At 40.1% G+C, this 24,040-nt stretch overlaps 2 protein-coding genes across 2 annotated transcripts; both read right to left on the bottom strand.

Annotated features, from left to right (window-relative positions):
- Window positions 1-322: 322 nt before the first annotated feature.
- On the bottom strand, window positions 323-15,197 carry rfc1 (replication factor C (activator 1) 1). The gene is made up of 23 exons (XM_008278414.1): window positions 15,105-15,197; window positions 13,455-13,604; window positions 13,281-13,356; window positions 12,478-12,594; window positions 12,034-12,329; window positions 11,369-11,443; window positions 10,762-10,839; window positions 10,316-10,678; window positions 10,045-10,158; window positions 9,760-9,939; window positions 8,756-8,860; window positions 7,692-8,124; window positions 7,473-7,588; window positions 7,225-7,339; window positions 6,665-6,753; window positions 6,186-6,323; window positions 5,264-5,359; window positions 4,904-5,157; window positions 4,672-4,789; window positions 4,297-4,442; window positions 3,978-4,191; window positions 1,062-1,247; window positions 323-949 (listed from the first exon to the last, which is right to left on the bottom strand). Exons 1-23 carry the CDS (start codon window positions 15,105-15,107, stop codon window positions 848-850), a joined length of 3,564 nt encoding a protein of 1,187 aa, XP_008276636.1. The 5' UTR covers window positions 15,108-15,197; the 3' UTR covers window positions 323-847.
- A 1,572-nt stretch (window positions 15,198-16,769) lies between these two features.
- rpl9 (ribosomal protein L9) lies at window positions 16,770-23,528 on the bottom strand. Its single transcript, XM_008278415.1, has 8 exons — window positions 23,480-23,528; window positions 22,781-22,827; window positions 22,541-22,656; window positions 21,707-21,802; window positions 21,368-21,500; window positions 20,202-20,282; window positions 17,656-17,785; window positions 16,770-16,930 (listed from the first exon to the last, which is right to left on the bottom strand). Exons 2-7 carry the CDS (start codon window positions 22,824-22,826, stop codon window positions 17,679-17,681), a joined length of 579 nt encoding a protein of 192 aa, XP_008276637.1. The 5' UTR covers window position 22,827; window positions 23,480-23,528; the 3' UTR covers window positions 16,770-16,930; window positions 17,656-17,678.
- Between the last annotated feature and the right edge of the window lie 512 nt (window positions 23,529-24,040).

Raw genomic sequence — 24,040 nt, 5'->3', positions numbered from 1 at the left:
CGTGAAAACTGATTTTAGAGCAACCGAAGGAATTTGGACAACTGCACATAACAACTGAACCTTGATATCTTAATGTATTTGGCATTATTGTCGCTGGACAACGTCTCATCGTTGGACATTCCTGCTGAATATAATTTTCATTTCCTCGCATACATTGTCTTTTGAGTGACTCGATTTTTTTCAAAACATATTTGAGTAATAATAAGTCATCTGCGATTATGGTCCATATTCAGGACAAGTGTGAGCAAAGTTTAAACATAACTTTCTCATAAAGCGTGTCTGCTTTCTCTTTTCATTCAGAATAAAAGACAATAACCAACAGTCATGAGCAACATATTTCTCTATTAATCCTCATGAAATTTTTTACAAAATTGCAATTTACAGGAAACGATCATCAATGCTAACCGTAGATCAAAAGCAAAGACATTTCTGTATTGTAGCAAAGAGTAACAGTCTTCTACGTTAGCGTCACATTATTTACATCCTAAACACGTGGACCACAAACTGATGACTGAAGGAATGCACAATACTCCTGATGAGACTACAGAGATGGACAGACATGATGGCAGGTGCAACAATGTGATAACATGCATCATTTGTTCAGATGCTCTGATGGAAACGTGACAGAAAGTAATTATTTATTTATTTATTTTCTAAAATTTAAAATGGAAAGATGCTTGTGTTGCTGTGTTAGTTTGGTGTTTAGATGAGTTACCTGCTGAGATAAAGATCAGTGTCAGTACTTTCTGATACTCTTCAATGGATTGATGTAAGTGCAGAGAAAATGATAACGGTCTATGGCAGCAGACGACACACAGTTTGTTTGTTTTCCTCCTCGGATAATCCATCATTTCTTCGCTTTGCCTTTCCCCTTCCCCTTCCCCTTCCCCTTTCCAGAATCTTCCTTCTTGTCCTTATTTGACTCCTTTGTGGCTTTGGCCTTCTTCTGCTGCAGAGGAACATGTGAGTCGTGTGAGAAATAAGCACAAAAGATGTTGACAGTACTTTTAGCATAGACAAGATGAAATCAGTTTACACATGATCAGTTTGAACTCCCTTACTTTGATCATAGCATCCGTTTTGAGGCCTTCCCCTTCGTCCTCAGACTCCTGAACATCTTGGCCCATTTCCTCCCCTCCTAACTCCGACTCCCCGCCGCCGCCCCGACGGCCTTTCTTCACAACTTGTAGGGAGTACGGCGTCAGATGAACCTCTTTGTTGTACGTTCGCGTAAAAGCAGCCTTCACCTGGAAAGAGACCGACAGCACAGGTGTCAAAACTGTATGTCAGACAAAGACATGCAATCAAACAAAAAAATCCTTTAAGCTAATATTTTTTTCCAAATATTAACACTTATTCATGTGACTACAGATACAAAATGTGTTGCACGGAGAATTCTCACTTGACTCTAAAGTTCTACTGAGCATCTTTCACATCTCTGCATGACTCCTGTCTTCAGCAACAGGCAATGAAAAAGCTCTATAAAAAACTGTACGCAATCAAATGACAAAGTAAGCAGCTCCCTGGTGAACACAACAGAACATTTGGTGGCTAAAGAGCCACAAATTTTTCTCAGGAGTTCGTGGAGGCAAAACAGAGCTAAAATGAGACTGAACATTAGACCAACATTATCACCACCAGGCACCACAAAACACCTTTTTCCTTACTACGTTTCTTCTGCAAATGCTCTTTTGCACTCTGCTTTCTTTGTATATTTAAGTTGAATGTCGCTTTTTTAAATACTGTTTTTCATGTACATTTTGCATTGTTTTTGTATTTTTATATTTGTTACCTCGATGTGTATGAGAGGATGCGAGTTATGAAAGCCTCTGATTTACAGTTTTTCCTCAGTTGCTTTGGTACATTTCTCAAGTCATCCTCGACATTTCCAAAAGAGTAAGTGCACTTCTCAAAACAATTCGTACGAATAGCAAAACACCACAGATTACCTGCAAAAAGCAGTTACTTGCTCAAAATCCTTACTTCATCTCTAAAAAGTAAATATGTGTCAATGAACATGTCAGTGACATCAGAATGACAAGTCCTTGTGTCAATGTGTGCAGACACAGAAGACAGTCAGATTGTTTCGTCATGTTGTCAGTATAACAGTCTAGTCTGGAGGGATGTTCTGATGTAAACTATGGCTAAAGTTTTGATGACAATTATTGTAAATTGTGAGTTACACCTTAGTGTATGTGGGAGACTGACTGCAAGAGACTGGACAAGATTCACATTTAGGCTTTTACTGTTTGTCCTGTAATTTGTTGACAGACCATGTCATTGCGGTACAGAAAGTGTCCTATTCAGATGCCTGCATCCATGGCAGCCAGAAGGGTCATCTGTGTATGTGGCTGGCGATCATGTACTTTTCATCTCCATGCTGAGAAAAATTCCTCAATGGTGTTCAGGAATGGGGAGTAGGGTGACTGGAACTCCATCAGCATCCTGTTGTGGGTCACAAGCCATTGTCTGATGATGTTGGAGTGATAGAAACTGACATTGTTCCAAACTGTCACATACTTTGGCAAGTCATCTCCAATCTGAGCCCTCTCTTGTTCAGGGATGAGATCCTTGTAGAGAGTGTCTAAAAAGGTGACAAGACGCTCTGTATCGTATGGCGATACTGTAAGAATACTGTAATATCGCATGAAGCATTACGGACAGTATACAGTATTACAGGACAGTGCCTATTGTTAGATTACATTCCTGTTCTGTCAACGAAAAGTCTGAAAGATTGAGGACACAGTTGTTCTTCCAACATTTGGCTGCACCCTTCTACCAGCCTCGGCCACTGTAAGCCCATGATTGAGAACATGGTCTCCAAGTGTGGCTCTTATTTCATCAGGAACGTGCATATGTCCTCGGCCTCTTCTGCCTCTTCCTCTGTTTTGCCTCCCAACTCCTCCGCCATGCAGCCTCATTCTTCTTCTTCTTCTCTCTGGCTGTTGACTCCGTCCAATTCCTTGTCCTTCCATTGTCAGACATTGTAACATTGTGTTGTGCTCCGGCTATATAGTTGCCATTTGATGGGTCATAAGATGCACTTTGAGCTATTTTAGAAAACTGATTGGTCGTTGGCTGATCTATGTAGTGCCACACACATTTCCCTTCATTAGAGAAAGTGAAGATTCATCTGGGAGCAATTTACCAATTTAGAAAAAAAGTCTAATGGAAATGTATAGAAATGTGCTCGACATATTCTGACAACTTGTTCAACCATTTTGCATGTAAAGACGTATGCGCTGAACTAATGCCTAAATGTTGTGGGGGGTGAGACTATTCAACAGAGACCTATTATAATACATTTTGATCAACATGACATAAGCAATAGATAATGTAGGAAACAGCAGAGGATTGTACATAATCATTTGCATGCATGTACCAAAGCATTTAGAACTTGTTCAAAGAAATGAGAAACTGCTTTTTTGATGTGCACAAGTGACACAATGATGTGAAGACTGGACAACTAGTTTTGAGAATTTCAATTCTGATCTGAGAAATGTACCAAAGCGACTGAGAAAAACTGTAATGTATTCTGTAAACAGATTAATTACGGCACTAGTTAGAGACACAACAAATTAAGAATTTCCCTGCTATAATAACTTGTTTATTGCTGCATATAATTAAGCCTTTGGAGCCTTTGGATCAGGCATCCAGAAAGATATCTGTATCAAGCCAAGAGGCAATTAAAATGTCAGTGTTGCGTCTACAGACTGTTATGGCATCTTGCTAGTTGCCAAAAAAGTTTTAACTTATTATACTTGTAAAACAATGTGTGGGCTCAGCATTGTAATCAACCCTTGTAGCTCTAAGTGGATAAATACATAAAGTAGATTGATGCTAAGGAATGCTGTGAGTGTTGTCAGCCAACCACAGCTGCCTAAACTAACACTGGCAGAATTCCTTAAATGACATTTTCCACCACTATTTCCAATCAAACCCACAAACCAAACGACATCCTCCCGCCTGCTGCTCACCTTGGAGTCCAGTCTGGAGTAGGGGTCAGGCTGTCCACCCCAGACACTGATCTCCATGATGCTTTCCACGTCCTCCTTGATGAGCTGGTAGTCGTCCAGCAGCTGCACAGCCTGGCTGGCTCCCTCTGCTCCGTATTTCTGTAGTGGACTGAGCAGTGCCTGTCGCAGGTAGGGCAGGTAGTCCAGGTTAACTGCCTGTCTGCTGCTCATCGTCCTGCAGGAGACAAGCAAATGAAACTGTCAAATACTCGAGACAGAGTTTGCGTTTGTAAATGTGTAAATAAGTTTTTTTTAAAAAAACAAAAAACAAAAAACTCACTTTAAGCTCATGTGTGAGGCCAGCTCCTGGACGATGCGAGAGTGTTTATTGGTGGAGGAGTGTTTACCGAGCCAGCTGGGGAAGACGGGGAATTGAGCCATGTAGCCTCTCATGAGCTCACCTGGTAACACACTGGCATAGATAGCCTACAAACGCACAGAGAAAAACATAACTATGAACCTCTCTGCCCCATCACTTGAGCAGGTGTCTGAGTGTATTAGGTAACTGCAAGAATAAGCATGTTCTTGCATTCTTGCAGGACTGTGTACGGCATCAGCTGCACATGTACCTGCGATCACTACACTGTAAATCAATCCAACATCAGAGGAGAGTTGTACAAATTGTACTTCGTCATATGTAGTGTGTGTGTGTTACCTGGGTGGGGAGCAGCGACCAGTTTTGCCCTGAGCGGATCCGTCTGTCCACCAGATCGCCGTCAGAGATGGAGTCTGCTGTCTTACTGAGCAACACCAGGTGGGCCTTCATGTCACCGCTGTGAGAAAACACACACGCAGGACAATAAAGAGTTTAACATTTCAGGAGATATACTTATTTGTTTTCTTGCCACGAGCTAGAGCCACGAGGCGAAACGTCGAGCTTCTCTCACCCAGCAGCAGCTGGACGAACATGTGGGTAGTTCTCCTGGACGAACAGCGGCGCGAGCGAGTAGTCGTGGAAAAAGAGGTCGGACTTGTCGATGAGGCTCATGCGGGAGGTCTCTTCCCCGGAGCTGAACACCTTCCTGCACACGTCAAACGGCCCCATCTTCATGTCTTTGCGGGCACTGGCTGCGTCGGACTTGCACTGGTCGTACGTCATCACCTTGTCTTTGGCTGACCACATGCTCAGATTATGGATCACCTGGAGAAAAAACAGCCAGCATGGTGAGGTGATCATGGATCACATGAAGGTGGCGCGTAAAGCCATAATGGAACAGTTTACTTATGTGATGCTTTGACTTCTTTACCTGACGGACATCCTGATTGGAAGCTAAAATGATTTCATTAAGAGCTGGGGCTGGGATCTTGATTCCCTCTTTGAAAGCAATGGACATCATGGCTCCCTGGAAAATAAAAAAATAAAAAATTTTAAAAAAGCAAGTGAGAGAGGAAAAAGTAAATATTTACACTAAAAGGCTTACTTTTAATATTTAAATGTCTCTGAAAGCAGTTACTGTTGTATTGCTGCTCTGCAAAATTGTCTCCATTCGTGGGAATCTTCACAATCCTCAATTCAAACTTAAATGCCAATTAATATACAAGTTTAATAGTTTCTTATTCTTAGAAATGTAGAGAAACGTTATTGGCAAAAGATCAGAAATGCTCCTCTCTGTCTCAGTCAGCTTGAGTTGTATCTTGTTGCCTGTGGCTACCAGTCTGGTGCTATAAAACCAAACTTTAGCTGTATCCTACATGTCACGAACATGACAGCATACCATTAGTAAATCTGAAAAGCAGGAATCGAAAAAACACTGAACTGGTGACATTTGCAGTCATGTTTACACTTAATATGCTGCAGCTGAGCAGCTAGTATGTGGTCTAGCTTGTGAACTGACAATGGCGACAAATTTATCCTTGGTGAATGTTTGTTTGGTGGCTTGCTCAACAAGCTAAGGTGCAGGACAACATGTTTAAAAGTCAGGAAACTTGAGAAAAAGTTCAAGAACGGTAACGTGGATTGTTGTGTATTATGTAGCAGCCTCCAGTGTGTGTTTTTCGATAAATATACTAACATTACTGTTTATTGCAAGATCTTCATCTACGTAGATAAACATCAGAACATCTGATAATTGTATTAAAATCTATCTATTCTTTAATTAAGTTTTACTACATACGCCCAAATGTTAGCGCACAGAGCTCATTGTCAGATGTAGGGCAGGATGGTCATACCTTGATCTGCTCCACTCGTGGTCTCTGGAAGCGCAAATCGAAGCAGTAGTTTGCCAATGACCTGATCTTCTGGTGGTTGCGGTCGTTGCACATGCAGATGATGGGAATCTTTGAATTTTTGATCAGGCCAATCATCTCCTACGGAAGGCAAAAGGTCAGAGGTAGATGTCAAAACTACTAATACACGACAGAGGCAGTAACAGTAAATCAACAAGTTAGCTGAAGAAGCCTAAATATTAGGCTGAGTTGCTATTTGATGGCAAATCAGCATTCAGTCTGATATCAGGCAAATGTTTTCTGTTCAGAAGGTTCAGAATGTTTCCTCAACAATTAAGGTGTGGAACCAGTAAATCTTTTTTTTTTTTTCTCTTAAACTTACCTATTCTTATTCTGTAAGTTAAGAAATAAAGCCAGCCAGTCTTAGGACAATTTCACAACATAAGAATACAGTCAAAGGTAAAAGAAATGTGTTTATTTACCTGGATTCCTCCACGGTCCTCGTTACCTGCCATGCCATCAATCTCATCCATGATCAGGACGTGTTTACTGCTCACTGTCTGAGACGTGCCTACAAAACACATTTAAAAAATGTAAAAAATTCTCCTAATCAACAGATTGAAAAACTAAAGAGTCAATCTGACATGCACATTACTTTACTTGAGACATCATTGCCACTTCTAGATGTCAGAGTCATTTGAGTGCACTTTTTCTACCCAACACCAGTTCTTAGTCTGTCCCCTAGTGACTTTTAACTTTTAGATATTTTCAAAGCATCTGTATCTAAGTATAAAGATGGCTCTTTGGGATTTTTTTGTCCATGTTAGCAATCAAAAACTGCATCACACGGACGAGGTACTACAAGAATACCAACAAGTATTAGTTTGCTGGACTTTTTTTTTGGCTGCAACCTTCCCATTTACAATGCTGAGTTTTGACAACATAGCTTGTCATTTTATCTGCTAGTAGCTACAAAGTCAATGTTTGTGCAAACAAGTAACAGACAAAAACAGCAAGAAGCAAAAAATCAAACAGGGATCACCTTTGTAGAAGCTCTCAATGCTGGTATTGTTCAGTGACTCTGCAACAACTTCCTTCAGGCTGTTTTTGCTGCGAGTACAGCTGGCGTTCATCTCCACGTAGCTGAAGCCCAACTCCTACAGTCGAAAGGATTTTAGAGCCACATGTTCAAGGGAAGAAATATTTATCCCAACCGGCAGTGATGAGTGCCGAATACCCAGAAAATACAAAACTGCACCAAAAATATGCCTGAGTGTGTTTCAGACTGACCTCACAGACCAGTGCAGCTGTGGTGGTCTTCCCCACTCCTGGAGGTCCAGAGAGCAGAGCAGCTTTGTGTCCTGATCCGTCATCTTTCCCTCCTCCAAACTTACTAAACCTAGCCACTGTATGCCCACAAAGCAGCACAAAACACACAGTATTCAGCACAGATATAATTTGTAAAAGCGAACATTCACTGAAAACTAAATTAGCTGAGTTTCCTGCTACCTGCTGGCTTTCCTGCCACCCCGCCGTGGTGCTTGTGCCAGTTCTGCAGCCAGTGAAGCAGCTTGTTGGCGCAGCTCTGCCCCCCCTGCTGGCCGATCACAGTCTTCAGCGAGCGTGGACGGTACTTGTCCACCCACAGCAGACTGCCGCCCTCTCCTGTCGATGATGGAGATGATGGTCCTGGGGCTGAAGAAGAGGAGGAGGTGGAGGAAGAGGAAAGGCCCAGCTCCCTCCGGGCCGTGTGACTCGAGCCTCTCCCAGGTGGGGTGCGGCCATCTCGAGTCCTGGAAACGTGACCTCGTGCCAGGCTGGTCTTTGAGGGGCTCGGGGTCTGAGGGGACCTGGAGTTGCCCTTGGAGGGAGAGATCTTCTGGGCTTTGGGGGTGCTCTTTGAAGTCTGGCTGGGGGAGGCCTTGGTCTTTGAGGCTTTGCTCTAATCGAAAGAAATAAAATATTATATTCATCTTTACGGGAAAAGCTCAGATAATTCATTGCTTACTTACTGAACAGAAAGTATATGCTGATAGCGGATCCATTGAATGAATGAAAAATACTTTATTCATCCCAGAAGGGAAATTCAATCTATTGTTTATTTTTTACTTTTCTGAGCAAAACAGTTAACTGGTTTCAGTGTCCTAAATATGAAGATATACTGCCTTGTTTCTTTAAAAAAAAAAAAAAGAAAGAAAAAAAAGCAGAAATTAAGCTTTAAGCGTCATTTTCACACAAAGACAAATCTTCTGCAGCCTCCTGCATCTGTCTTTCTAAACTGGCAAACCTAATGATGGGGAAAATTACCTGCTTATAGAATGTTGTAGGCTGGATAGCTAGTAAGCAGGTTGGTTAAATTACTTTAAAGAGCTTAAAAACTTCCCAGCAAATGTTACTGTCAGTCAGATGGGGTACAGGCCAGTTTGTTCCCTGTTCTTCAACATAGAATAGCAAACAAAAAACTGATTGGTAGTTGTTTTTTAAGTTCAGTTTTAGCATCTTTTAGGCTCAAATTTTGCCACCAAAAAGTGTAATACTTTGTAAAGAGCATCAGGCCCCATGAGAGTACTGACCTCAGCTTCTGCAGCGATCTCGTACTTTGACTTCTTTCCTGGTTTGGTTCTGATCAGCTCCAACAAACCATCTTCATCCAAGATCGTGGTACCCAAACTCTCCGCCTGAGCAGTGCAAGAAACAAGAGTATGAAACTGAACTGTAAAAAGGTGGCTCGGTGGTTAGCACCACTCCTGCTAGAAGATCCCCGGTCCACATCCCGATGAGGACACCTGCGATCTTTCTGTGTGGAGTTTGCATGTTCTCCCCGTGCAGCGTGAGTTCTCTCCAGGTTCTCCGGCTTCCTCCCACAGTCCAAAAACATGTTGAAGTTAATTGGTGATTCTAAATTGTCTGTGGGTGTGAATGTGAGTGTGCTTGGTTGTCTGTCTCTAAGTGTGGCCCTGTGATAGCCTGGTGACCTGTCCAGGGTGTCCCCTGCCTTCACCCTAAGTCAGCTGGGATAGGCTCCAGCCCCCCATAACCATAGTGAGGATTAAGGTATATAGATAATGGAAAATGTGTATTAAACTAGTGTCATTGCTGCTACTTTTATCATTTTGTTCCTGTTTTTGCTTATCTGTAACTCAAAAACTGTTAATGCCAAGTAAACTTAGGAAAAGTTGCACGTTTTACACACTCATTCACAGTTTAATTAGCCACGAAGATAACTGATCATTGTGTGATTCTTAGTAAACACCGCAAGGTTTTGAAATTCATAACTGTTACTTGTTTAAATAATCTCAAATGCATACACTTTAAAAAAAAATGTTAACTGCTCAGGACTGCATAAAATAACTGTCAACAAGCTCATCATGATGAGATGCTGTTCATCAGTTATATAATATATTATTGTCCTAAAGTGAAAGGTAAAATGTATTTTTAAATTACTATTTACTCCCTTTAATTCTAGAACTCAGTCAATACATTAAGGTTAACTTTTTCTTCATCCAAGAAAGTCATGCCAGTCAGCATTACCCACATTTTCTTTAGAAAATGCTTTAAAGGATGCCATGATGGTCACCTTCTCAAGCTTGGAGACTCCACTGTCTCTGCCCTGCACCAAGTACGTGGTTTTCTTGCTGACGTTGCCTGTCACTTTGCCTCCATAGCGCTCGATGAGAGTTTTGGCATCATCTCTCTCCATTGACTCCATGACGCCTGTCAGCACAAACACACAGCCCTCCAGACAGTTTTCTGCTCCCTGAAAAGCACCACACAACATGTAGTCAGACTTGGTCAAGAGAAGATGCTAAAGGATGACTTTTCTCTCACCACAGCAGCAGACGATGGACAGTATATATTTTACCTGTGGGATCTCCTTGGAGCCCAGAGCTCGTGGTCCATCTCTGTTGAGGTAGTTCCTGAAGGCTGAAGCATTGACCTTCTTCTTCTCTGCATCATCGGGACTCGTGCTTGTGCTCTGATTTAGAGACAGACAAGAACAATTAACTTGCTTTTTTTGTTGTTTTGTATTTTTATGTTGTGTTTGTTTCTTCACTGCTCTTTTGAGATCAAATAATGTGATTTACTGATAGATTATTTCCAATGTGACCTGATAAGACATCTGTATGGTTCACCTCAGGTTTCTTAGGAGACGTTTTAAGTGCAGTGGGTGTCATTCCTGCTTTGGGTGTGAACTTCTTCTCCGATATCGACAAAGGAAGGGGCTCCTTTTTGGGAGAGATTTTAATTTTTGTAGCCGAAGTGTGTGTTTTGCTAGTGGTTCCTTCATCCTTCACTTCATCCTTTTTCTTCATCATGGCCAGTTTGGAGCTGGTTCTGAGAGGAGTAGTGTTCTTCTTGGGAGACGGATTGATCGCCTCCTCTGACATGCTTCGACTGGCCTTGGACAGGCTGCTTGTGCTTCCAGCAGCAGAATCTGTACTGTTCTTTTTGGGAGTTGTGATTCGTCCTTGTTTTTCATCAGATCCTTTACGAGCCTGGATGAGGACACGCAGAACATGATATTTAACAACCGCGAGCATCAAAAGTGAATGAGCCTTTTTATTACTGTGGTCATTACCTTCTTCGCCAGTGGCTCCTCGTCCAGCATGGCCAGTGTTCTGGCAAACTCCTCGTCCTCATGGACCTGTTTTTCCAGCTGAACGAAGGTGGAGTGGGAAAAAAAATAGAAGGATGAGCACAGAAAAGCAGAAGCTCAGCTCATCTTTGCATAACCCTGAAAAACTCTTCCAACTTGTATTACTTGTGGTATTTTTTCACTCAAGTATTCGCAATGTGTTAAACGATGATTTATTACTTTGAACTTCAGGAGTTCTTGGAATATTTTTTTTATATTTTGTAAACTTTTAAAGACATTTCCTGTTTTGAAAATGAAGGAAACAATTTTTTTTTTTAATCATCAAATGACATCAAAGGTCCTGACAATTTACAGGCAGTCACACTGGGCAACGCAGTACTTACTAACAATTATCATTATCCATTAATCTGCAGATTGCTTCCTTTTTAATCAATTGATTTGTTTATAAAACAGTGCTACATTGTGAAAAACATACTTTTTACTATCCGAGACAAATAAATGTGTCCTAGTCTATGGAGAACACATTAATCCACTGCTTATTTCAGCTCTAATTTCTAGTGAAATGAATGATCGCTGTTGATCGGCCTACCTCCATGTCCTCTTCCATCTGTAGCTGTCTGGCAATCTCCTCATCGCTTATCAGGTCATCTGTGTCTTGAGTTGGCTGAGGAGTAGGTGAGTTTTCACAAAGTCAGTTTGTTGTGAAAGAAACCTTACTTGGCAGGACAGAATGAGAAAAGACTGAAGGGTAAAGGGTTCAGTCGTGATAATTAGACAGTATCTTGAAGAGCAGCAGTGACGAGGCCTGTCACAATTAGTACATAATCGTTGCGATGGTTTGCCATCAAGCATGTATATTTCAATCACTATCTCCATGCTGCTTTCCATCATATGCCCCCCCCCTTCTTCTGTTTTGGTTTAATTGCCCCAAAATATTATCTTGAAGTAATGTTTAATGCTTATTTAACTTCTAAGACTCAACTGCATTTCAGTGAGCATCTATTGGCAGTCATGTCATGGATTAAAGCCAAACAGCTGTGGACACATTTTGGTTTTAAGCCAGTTTTACAGAAAAAAGGTGGTGGTCAATGACGCCAATGACATTAATCTAAACTAACAAAGCCATGAAATGAACAGAGAAAGACAATTACGTCATTAATTGTAATTATTTGAGAGACAGTTAATTGTCACCTAAAATTTCATGGTTGTGACAACCTTAGAAGTGATGAGAAATATTCATTCATCAGTACTCACTGCCTTTCGTTTGGTGCTGGCTACTAGCTTCTTGTCTGAGCGTTGAATAGTCCCACTGCCGAAGTAGTCGAGGACTGAGGTGGGGGTCTGTTTGGGCGTAGGAGGTGGAGCTGACTTCGGGGTGACAGGAACAGGTGGAGTTTTTCCCTGCGAGGAGGACGGTTTAAAAGGAGACTTCAACTCTTCTTTGGCTCCTGGACGAGCACTCTCGGTCTCTGATTTCGTCCTCTTGGCATTGCCATTCTGCTTGGATTTGGAGACCGTCTTCAAAGACTGAAAGTTGTCACTGTCCGAGTCTGCAAACAAATATGAGAAGAATGCTATTAAAACAGGTCTTTTCTAAATAAACCAAACATCTGAAAACATATGTTTCTACTCATCACTACTGAGGCAAATAATCACAGCTCAGGGATGTATGTTGGCAGTATGATGATAAATCATCACCTGTTTCAGAGACGTACTGCACAGGATCTTTTTTAGGAGGCGGATCTGCCTTTGTGGTCTTCGCTTTGTTTTGGGGGGATTTCTTTAACTTGCTCACAGGCTCCTCGTCATCGGAGTCTGAACAAAAATAAACACAAGGACGTTATGTTGAAAAAAAAGACAGCTGATGAAAAAACAGCCCACGTGTGCTATTATGCAGTATTTCATGTATCCATTTCTTCCTCTGAAAAATAAATTCCTGGCAATGTCAAAGGTTATTTAACAGTCCTTAAAGGGTTTTTAGGTTTTTCAGGCTCCACAAAAACTAAGTCACACAGACTTTTATATCCTTATTCACTTTGTATGATGGCAGTAAAAATGCATCTAGGTTTATAGGAAGTTTGATTTATCAATGCCTGTGTTAATCTCAGTTATTCAGCATTTTCATAAACAAGCATTTACATTGACATATCTTCCAAAATTAGCAAGTACATACCACATTTTCATTTATATTTGGATTTTTTTTAAAAAGACATGCTGCACTCTAGAAAAACAATTTAAATCTGTCAGGATTCTGGAGACCTCTGAGTCCACTCAAACACCTCAGTCGTACAGTAATGAAACAGCAGATCAGTCTAATTATGAGCCAAGAAATACCTGAAAAACAGCCATTCTCAGACAATGCACTGTATATTCTAAAGAATGCTTGAAAAATAATTTCTAAAAAAAACCCCAATGCTGTCACTTGATTGTAACAAGAGTACAACAAGGGACACTACATGATGATGCAGGGAAATCACACAGTATCACACTTTCCTACTCACCAGATACTATGACTGCATGCTTTTTTCGTTTTTTCTCACTATCCTTGAGTTTCTCTTCTGTTTTAGGGCTTTTGACCTAAAAATAAATAAATAAATAAATCCAGATGAACAATGTGAGGAAAAACAGATGACTTATTCCAAGAAGGAGGGCAGGAGATAACATAATTTCCTTGCCTTTGTGGTCTCCTTCCTTTTCTTTTTCACCTCCTCATCGGAAGACAGAGGATTCTTTTTCTTTTTCTCCTCTAGTTTGATGTTTCCATTCGAGGCTGGTTTCTGCACTACAGGCTTCACTAATGTTGGTGCAAAGAACCGCCTAATGTCCTGTGCACACACAGATAAATGTGAGTTAGGTTAATAGCACAACATTGCAGAAAGAAACTGCTGAGTCAGCACACAGATTGCAGCTCTATACTATCGTTCACAAACCGAAAACAAGTTGGTGATTTTACAGAGGGCAACGGCCATCCAAGATCTGATAGGTCAAGTTCATTCACCCAAGTTATTATGCCGAAATTTCAGTGAATCCACTAGAGTGTCAGAGTGCACATGCCAGCAGAATTGATTGATGGCTGCAATGGCTAAGCATGTAGCAGTATCCAGTTGGCTGTGGAGCTGTCCATAAACGTCACAGAGGGAGCAGATTGTGCCTTCAGCTGAAGGAGCTAAAGACACAGACCTGGTCAGAGTCGTTGCTCTGAGTTTATTGAATACCTGTGGCAACAAGAGAGCAGCAAGATCCATGTAGTGTCTCTGTGTGCATTACACAACATGACAGCTTCAGCTCAATCATTAGTTAAACAGAGTTCTATCACAGCTTGATATTATTTTACTGTGAAAGTGTGATCCGTTTACTAAAGTCAACACTATTTTGTCATATCAAGTTTTCTTATTAGGGAGATTTTGGCATTTCTCAGTGGAATACATATAGGAAGTGGTGATATTTTTGTGTGAAGGGATGCATTGCAGAATGTGATCTCTCTAATTAGTAAAACCAAAATACAGCAAAATATAGTCTGGTTAAACACACACACACACGCACGCACGCACGCACACGCGCGCGCGCACACACACACACGCTATTGCACCATAACTGGCTGTAGTTTGATAAATTATCATTACAAATAGACAGAATTTTCAGTACTAAAATCACAAAATAGCAACGGATGTTCTGCCTATTAGGTAGACATTTCCCCTTAAAATACACTGAAGCATCTCTTATTCTGGGCTCTTCTGAACTGTGATCACCCACATAAACAAAATGTACCTGTTTTAATCTGAGCGCATCAGTTAATGAGTAACATTAACTGTAAAATGGCAAACCAAAGGAACGCAGTACTTGATTTCTTAACTCTTATATCAACATTGTTTTCAAGTAGCCTCTACACTACAACCGCATAATAATCCCTGATATTCAGATAGGCCTTTTGGTTTTGGTTTCCGAAGATCTTCAATGGGCCAATCTTGCCACCATGAACCTTTAAAAAAAATTCTGGAGGCGCCCCTGCTTCTGACTTCAATTGCGCCGAAAAATGTGCGTTATTTTAACTTTGTTCACAAAACAGCAGACAAATGTCAAGTACAACACGATAACAGAGCAAAAACTGATCACACTGTACTCCTCGCTGAACCTTTCCTCGCTAACTTCAACTAACAGGTTGACAAGTTTATCCTCTTTAGCTGCAGCTAACACTCTGCAGTGCGCACTTGCGCTTCAATTACAACGACCAGGTTTAACAGGAATATCTTCTCTTTATTTAACCACTTTATTTACATATACAGCTTCATAAAGGAGCAGGTAAATAGATTAAATGTGTAACGTACCATCGTGAACACGATTTCTTGCAGTTTTTGAAAACGTTTGGTGTCAGAAAAGTAAAAAAAGAACTGCTTCAACTGCTTGGCGCGCGCAAAGCTGGACTCTGCGGTCGCCTGGAGATGACGTATCCGCAGCTGGTTGGTTGCGTCAATGCGTCACTCAGCGTGCGAGTAGGTTTTTTTTAATAACAAAAATAAAATGCACAAGTCTTTGGCGCAATTTCTTCTGGTATTTGCATGTTATTTAGAGCTCAACCAAGAGTGGAAACCCAACAACCACCCTTGTTATCTCTGACTGACACTTCATTTGGTAAGCTCTGTTTATCCTGCAACAATGGTAAGAACAATAAACTGATTAGATCCCTGTTTAAAACAGACGTCATCACAGTTCCTTATGTGGTTTCATACTGGAATAAACATGTGGAACACACTGACTGGAAAAAGGTCTGGCTCTTGCCCAACCGCTACCTGTTGACCAACAAAGTTAGAGAAATCTCGTTTAAAATAATTCATACGTTTTACCCTTCTAGTGATCATATTGGTAAAAGATTCAAAAGAGACATTGACGTGAAATGCACTTTATGTTCTGTGAATGTTGAAACAGTTACTTATTTGTTTTTTCACTGCCCTGTTGTCCAAAGCTTTTGGATCGGTATTTGTAATTTTATTGCCAGAAACATTGAAAAAGAGTTCAAGTTGTTTTGGAGTGATGTGCTTTTTGGCCTCTGACTTTAACAGAGATAAGACAAAGCCTAATAAAACATTTATTATTAATCTCATCATTCTGTTGGCAAAATTCCACATTCACAAATGTAAGTTAACACATAGAAAACCTTCTTTTATTGCTTTTCAGTGAGGTCAAGCAGTACATCGACTCTATTAAGTTTTCTCTTAATCAAAAGGCAACAAAAATATTTACAATGAATATTTGTAAACATTTTGGCATTTTCTTGTAAACTCCTATTCCCCCTGACAAGTTATGTGATGTTATGATTATTCTGTTTGTTGAAGACCTACAATTTCGCAAACTTTGCACATTATGATACTTTTATATTGAAGATCTACATTTCTGCAAAATTTGGAAATTAAGTTTTTGAGTTAAAAAAACAAACCTTATTTTTACCTGCTGAATTAATGAGCTTTGACTGACTTTTTTTTTGCCTGTGTGAACAAATGTAAACTATTACAAGCATATTGTTGTGGTTATACTGCAAGCTGCAACATGAGCCCCATCTTTAAGCCTTTGTTTTGGGGAAATTACTGTCAAATTACTTAATAGTTGGATGTGCTTTAAACCACTGGATTCACTGAAAACTGAAACAGTGAAGCACTGTGACTAATGAAATTTTAAAAACATCACGATTCCCAGGCAAATTCTGACACTTGAGTTTTCAGGCAATATTTTTTTGACACAAGTCCGAAATGTTCTAATTTTGAAAATGTAAACATATTTCACTGTCACTAAAGATTAGACGTTTCCATTTACTATACAGCTAGCAACACATTATGTAAAGATTAAGTCCAAGATAAGTGAATGACATTAACCCTTGAATGTATGGATGTTTTATTGTTGTTTACTTATGTAACCATCGACACACAAATAAAACTAAAGGTTTTACAACACTTTAACTGGGCAAGTCAAATACAAACAAAAAGTATCAGAGACCAAAATAATTGGAAAAGGTGGTAGTTTTATTGGTCATAACAGGACAGTGTGAACATTTACTCTACTTCTTGCTCCACCACAGTGGTCTTCTCGCTGACGTAGATGCCATCCAGGAACTTTCTGATGTCCTTCTTTCTGACTGTGGTGGCCTGTTGGATCAAGGCCGCTAGAAACAGACAGAACAGCAGAGTGTGAATGCAGAAACAGGATTCGGCTTAACGAAGCGATTAAACTACATTAGGGCCCGACAGCCCGTATGACATAAGGACCAAGAAAGAGGAGATTATCAGAACGAGATTAAACATGCATGGTCATGTGAAGCAATCAACACCTCATAAGGCTGGGCAATAGTTCAGAATCCATAATAGATTTAATTATAGATTCAATCAGTCTAAAGACAATCAGGTTTTATTAAAACTGGACACAATGACACACAAAAATCTAATTAGAAAATTGACAACACGGACTGCTGAAAACTTGAGTTGAGTATTTTTAAATGCAATTTAAAATAGTCAAAATTCTGAGCACTTACAACTTTGTTAAATACATCTGCCCTGTTATGTTGTCATTATAGACATTGTACAGATGCAGTAGCAGTCATGTATTTTACAGATACAACCACAACAATAACTAATAATGATCAGACAAACTGGTAAAACAATGATGGTACAATGTTCTTAACCATATTGCCCAGTCCAAACACACCATATAAAAAGGTTTTGATTTAGAGCCACAAGGCTTTGAGTGAAACATGAAATACAAACATCTCTGAAACAGAAGAAGCAATTAACAGAAAACAGCAGAGACAGCAGTGTAAGGAAAGTGCACAGAATGAGAAAACAGACAGTCCCCCTGTAGGACACAAAGGCGGCTTCGGCGGCATTGTCTAACCTCTACGAGTGCAGATGTAACTGTTACTGATCCTGTTCCACTACTGTTCCCTTCTCGGACACGTAAATGCCGTCCAAGAACTTTCTGATATCCTTATTTTTTACTGTGGTGGCCTGCTGGATCAGAGCAGCTGGAACAGAGAAGTTGGGGTGATAAGTAGCGTAGCACATCACATCACATCACATCACATCACATGGGTCACAGTAATGACAGACAAAGCTGGAGGAGAAACTACATACAGAGCAGTCAGGAAGCATTACATCAGTTTTCTTGTTTTGGCTCAATTCAGTGCATTATTTAAAACAAATGTAATTTTAACCCACACTGCAGCAGCAACAACAGGAGACAATCTGTTGTTAATCAGCCCGTTTGTGTCTCCACTGGGTCCCTAGGCCTCATGTCTCAGACCCCATTTCTCTCCCCCTCCGTGCTATATTTATGTCCCAGGTTTATATTTTCTGGTCCAGCTCGCAGCTTTGAAGCATGAAATGCAGTTGTGAATGTATATTAATGCCTGTATTTGTAACAGTTGACTGCATATTAATTTAATGCTCCATTTCCTTTCTATGTGCTAAACGATGCAGCAAAAGTAAAAGGCACAAGGTCGTCATATTCCAGTACAGGTAGAGTACATCTAAATGTATTAAATATGTTGTAAATGATGAAAAACGCAAACAAAACTCTGAACTATTAGAAATGTGGCTGCTAAATACAGTCCAAAATGTTTTTAGGTGACAAATAGGTATGAGTCGGACATAATTTACAATCATATCACATAGAAACGTGTACAAAGTGTAGTGATCTTTATAGCTAGGCCTCCACCTTTAGGCTAACAAGATGTAGCAATAAAGCACAATGTGTCAGGTTTAACATTTACTAATTTCTGGCTACATCCCATAAATTGTCTTTCCTAGTACAGTTCTATCAAGCCTCACAGTCGTAGTATTTGTTTCCAGCTCAAGCAAGACTTTTTTTTTCCTTCAGTGTGATATTGGCTGGACTGAGGTCAGGTGACGGACTCAGCCAGACAAGCCTAGGCATGTTTCTTTGTTTAGGGTCATTGTGCTGGCAATTGATGTGGGAGTACAGAGCCAAAAAAACTAAAAACTGTGTCAATGACCTGCTCACAAACACTACTGTATACCAGTGGACAAAACCTACCACAACTGTAAAAGTAAAGATGCCGGAGAACACATCTTACAATGTAATAACATAGACGAAGTAAAAGGAAAAATTCAACTGAGATGCAGTGACAGTGTTATTGTTCATCATATTCCTCATTAAAAAGAGTGCCGTTGACATTACGGATGAGTTAAATCAGTGTTTAACGTCACAAAGCGTTAGAAAATATGCCAACCATTTGATTGGAAAGCAACCTGTACCTGCTTGTAACTAACTATATATACAGACACCTTTTAAAAAATGACAGCATATATTAAGCTAAACTTAACTGGCATCAACCAATTTATTAGTTTGTATTTGCTGTGCTACTCATGTATGAATAAAGCAGATCCAAAAAGAGTAATTTGGGAATAGCAAATACTTCAGTAGTAACGTAGTACTGGTTGTTTAAAAAAAAGCATATTTAAAATAAGTAAATAAAAATTCTACACCCAATTAGTATTTGGTCATTAGGTGTGCACATTCATAGCTCAGCTGCATTTCTACCAGACTGGTCAACAGCTGTTCTGTCCCACACACTGCAAACAGAAGAGTGCAAGCAACCAGAAATACTCAGTCCTCAACAGAGAGGAGTGGGGATGTGCCCAAAAGGCTGCCTTTCTGAAAAAGGGGTCTGAACAGTTGCCAAATCTAACAGGAAAGTCATCCAACTGATTTTGCTTAACTAATGATTTTCAAAAAAGGTTGGTGACATAAATTTCACATCCATCACACAAAAAGTTAAACTTTTTGATTTTCTGCTTCACAATACTTTATAAATAACACAACTATCACTGCACCTCAGTGGTAAAGAGCACATTTGTACTGTTGTACAGGAAATGTGTTATTCTCCTTGAATACAATGGCAAAAAAGTTCAGGGGAATAATTATCTATTTGGAGGAATGGAAGTGGGAGGGACACTACACATTAAAACAGGATTTAGTAGCATTAAGTGCTACGCTGCAGGACTGATGTAGAGCTTGCAGCAGAGACTGTAAAAGACTGTAAAAAAAAGACTGTAGAGTCCAGTTTCAAGGGAAATACCAGGCTTCTGTCAGTCACATGCTCCCAACAGATGCCTTCTCATCTGTGTGCTTCCTTTCAATTACACAGATTCTTCTTTTGATTGACAAAAGAAAGTATTTTACACATTTTATGCTTCAAGACAGCACCACTAGAATAATTGTGTTAGGAATCCTGTAAATAAATCAATGACCAACAAATTGCTACAACTTAGTTGAGAAGAATGTTTAACACTTGAGATATGTGTTCAAGCATGAAAATGGTTCTTAGGGGAAGTGTTTTCATTCATTTCATCCCAATGTAGAGGACAAAAAACATCACTGGAACGTAGAACTGAAGTTCAACAGTGGGAAAGACATACCTGAGTTAGACACCAGCTCAATGTCATTACCCTCCAGGACCAGCTCGTCCTTCTGGGCAGCTGAGACTGAACACATCACACCTGTGAGCAAAGATGGCAAATGCATTTTAATTAAAACCCATGAGGAGTATGTAATACTACATAACCCAGACACCATTTTGTGGATGGAAGGTGCTGAGCTTCGATGCTACACTCTGAGCCAATGCACAGAGCAGAAGAATTTCAACCAACAACTGAATATTAAAATCCACTTCAGTTATAAATTTGTCTTTTGATTACACTTAGTCTGGGTCTGCAGCGGCCAATATGCTGAAGAAAATGCAGCGTTTGATTCCAGAAAACCCAAAGTAATGAGACAAATCTATGAGGCTTGAGATATCACACCGTCGAAATACAAGACAACATCAGGTTGGCTTACTTAGCAATTTTCATCAAGTTTATGAATTCATAGAAAATGTGTTGCAACTGCTTTAATGGCAATTATATATTGTAAAATGACTTGCTTCCTTGTAGGTGTTTACGCCTTCAAAATGTCCTCTGCAAGACAAAAACTAAACCTCTAGGATTACAGTTTTAGTTTCTGGGACTAAAGTCGTAAATATATGTAACATAAATATTGTGCTTGCCCATAATACGTAGACTGTGGTGACCACCACATGTATGAAACAGACAAAGTAACTACACGTCTGTGGTGCCTGCCGGATGTCAGCGTCCACAAGGGAGCATAAACAAGGCTTTAATGTTGGTTAAACAGAGAAAAAGAGATTAGTTCAAAAGAATATTAAACTTGTTTGAATGGGAGGCTAGCAATTAACCATGTTTTACCACATGTCAGCATGTTTAGGAGATCTAGCAAATTTACTCCAAGGCTCCTAAAATTTATCCACCTATAAACATTTTACTGTACTGCTCAGTCTCTGTTAAATATTTTAAATCATTGTGTGCAGGATGCAGATCAATGAGCACACGTACTTTATGGCAACAACAGAGTTTTTTCCACAAAGATTAATGGGCCACTATTTTTATTATCAACTGCTTCAGCAATTTTCATAAGTTAAAATTTCCAACATTTGCTAATTCAAGCTCCTCAAGCCCAGGACCTAAATACTTGTGTTGGATATGACTGTAAACGAAACAAAGTACTGCAATAGTTCCATCACACTCACCAGCCCTCATGCGGACACGGCGGATGTACTTCTCTCCCAGAAAGTTCCTGATTTCCACCAGAGTTCCACTCTCCTGAATGACGACGTTGATGGGGAAATGGGCGTACACGGAACGCATTTTGTACCGGAAACCCTGCAGTCAGACAGAAGGGGAGAGGCGCTGATTTAGACTGATAAAGCAAACAAAGTCAATCCTTTAACAACAGGCAGCATCAGTCTATACAGTCACATAATAGACAGTACAACTACAGAATATACTGAGCCCACCATTGGGGCCACGCACAGGGTTTATAGCAGTTTGACAGTTTCATTCAGCTACACATTGAACGAAAGCCTTACCAGAGTGACTCCCTTGATCATGTTCTGGACGTGGCTGCAGATGGTGCGGACTGTGGCCAGCTCCTTCCTGTTTCCCCACCATTTATCCACACGAAGCTGAGGATGACAACACAGCAACTCGCATCATTTATATCAAACTTAACTAGCACCAAGACAATCAGTCTACCGACAAAATTAATCACTAGACCCTCCAAGTAAAAGTAAATTACAGTGTCAATCAATTACACAATTCTTCCTTAGCACTTTGGACACAAGCCCATTATGAACTGGAAAAATTAACTCTTCTGAAGGCATTTATACTACTTTAAGTTTATGAAGGAGGGTTGAAGGTTACTGTTTTTTAGGACTATTCCTTTTTTGCTTACTACAGACGTGTAAATATGACAACAGAAAAACCATCCACATGACAAGTTTTTCTTGTTCCATCTTTCCAGACAGGTTGCTGTTATGGTACCATATTCTTAATCATATTTTGTAAAAATGCTGCAGCGAGATACAGCTGAAAGGCCTGAGTAATCCTTAATATAGTGTTATAACCTCCCTGTGACTAGTACAATGTTTTTTCCTTTTTCAAAGTCATGATTTGCGCTGTTATCAAAATCAATGGAACTGACTAATTCATTTTAATACATGTGGCATTAAAAAAATATCACAAATTCTTCATAACTGAACACAGTTCTTACATTTTGAGGTAACATTTGAGCTGCACCTCCTATGTGTTCTTGTGCGAAACAGTTCTCACATTAGAGTTCTTAGTTTTATTTTTTACAGTACATTTTCAGAGTACATCACAATTCGCATCACTTCAAACCAACAAGCCCTGCTCCTTCTTACCTTCTTCTGTTTCTTGCCCAGCAGGCTGAGCTCCAGGTTGATGTGGTTGAACTCCCTGGTGAGCTTACCACGGGGCCCCTTGACGATCACTGTTCGCCCCTTCAACCTCACCTCGACTGCCAATGCCACACAGCAGGAAGACAGAAAAAAAGAGACAAACAATAAGAGACCAAACTCTACACAAGTTATAGAAGAAAATAGATTTATCCTCAAAGTCTGCAGAAATCACCAGTTTCGTACCATCGTCGGGGAGGTCGACAGTCTGACTGCTGAGAATGGTCTTCATTCTACAAAGAGACAAACTGTGAGTTTCACTCTGAACCTTGCCTGCAAGCTTTTCAAGTGACATTTGTATTTATCAAGTTACAGCTGTGACACTCAGATTAAATAGTACAGTGACCCATGGGTGTAGCATGTCACACACTGAGCAGCTGTACCATAATATCAATCTTGTGATTCCACATGTTTCTTAGTAAAAGTGATCAGTAAACTGTAGGACACAGAGATTCAGCGTTAAGCAAAAGAAACGGAACGCAGCCACACTGCATTGAATCAGCTAGCTTTAGCGTTAATGCTAACATAAAGCTACATTAGGCATTAACGCCGGCGTCTCCTTCTCTACTACTGAAGTTACATTTCTTTAACATGTTACTGGACTTGACTAGCACATGACACCATACAAACACTATCTTTAATGACAATGTTTAACTCGCTGCGGCTGTTAGCATGACCAGAGCGTAAGGCCTCAAACATACAGTCAATCTGACAAACCTACTAACATATCTCCAGACAAACACAAAATAATGGTAAAATATAGCTCATGTTGTGATATACAACACTGTCTGTATCTGACTGTTCAGAAGTGAGCCATAAATATGTTCAATATACGCAGATGGAGTTAGATGAAACCCAAGAAACAAGTCTTTCAGCTATCCTCACCTCGCCGGTAGCAGAGGAAAGGAGGAAGGAAGGACGTCACCACGCAGTTGTAGAGCACGTACGTGCCGTCAGCAGGCAGTACGAGCCAATCGAAGAATTTATTTATGATCAGATCATAAATTTTGGAAGTATAGATATATTAAAGATAATAAGAGAATTTTTTTATTTGAAAGAAAAAAGCGCAAAACCACTCGGCACTCTGGACGGAATAGTCATTTAACTGTCTGGCCATAAGCAACATGTGATGCTGTTTGGCTCTGCCGCGTTCAAGTCCAATCGTACAGACCGGTAATATAGAAAAACGTCAACAGCAGTCTTTCAAACTGCAGTTACTGCCATAGATATGTATAATAAAGGCTTTATTATACGTATCTAAGGTTACTACCACTCAAGTCAGTTTCACTATATATGTGGCAAAATTGTTCCAAATCCGCATTCGCTGGCAGTTACATGTAAACCAAATTCGGTGTTATAATTCAGCTTACTGAATAAATAGTTTTTTACTCTTTAAATGTAATTTCACAGTTGATGTGCGTGCTTTGTAATGACCATCTCTTAGTG

Source organism: Stegastes partitus, unplaced genomic scaffold (genome assembly GCF_000690725.1).
Source record: "Stegastes partitus isolate 25-593 unplaced genomic scaffold, Stegastes_partitus-1.0.2 Scaffold123, whole genome shotgun sequence".
NCBI classification, from domain to species: Eukaryota; Metazoa; Chordata; class Actinopteri; family Pomacentridae; genus Stegastes; species Stegastes partitus.
This window is presented reverse-complemented; position numbering and strand designations above follow the sequence as displayed.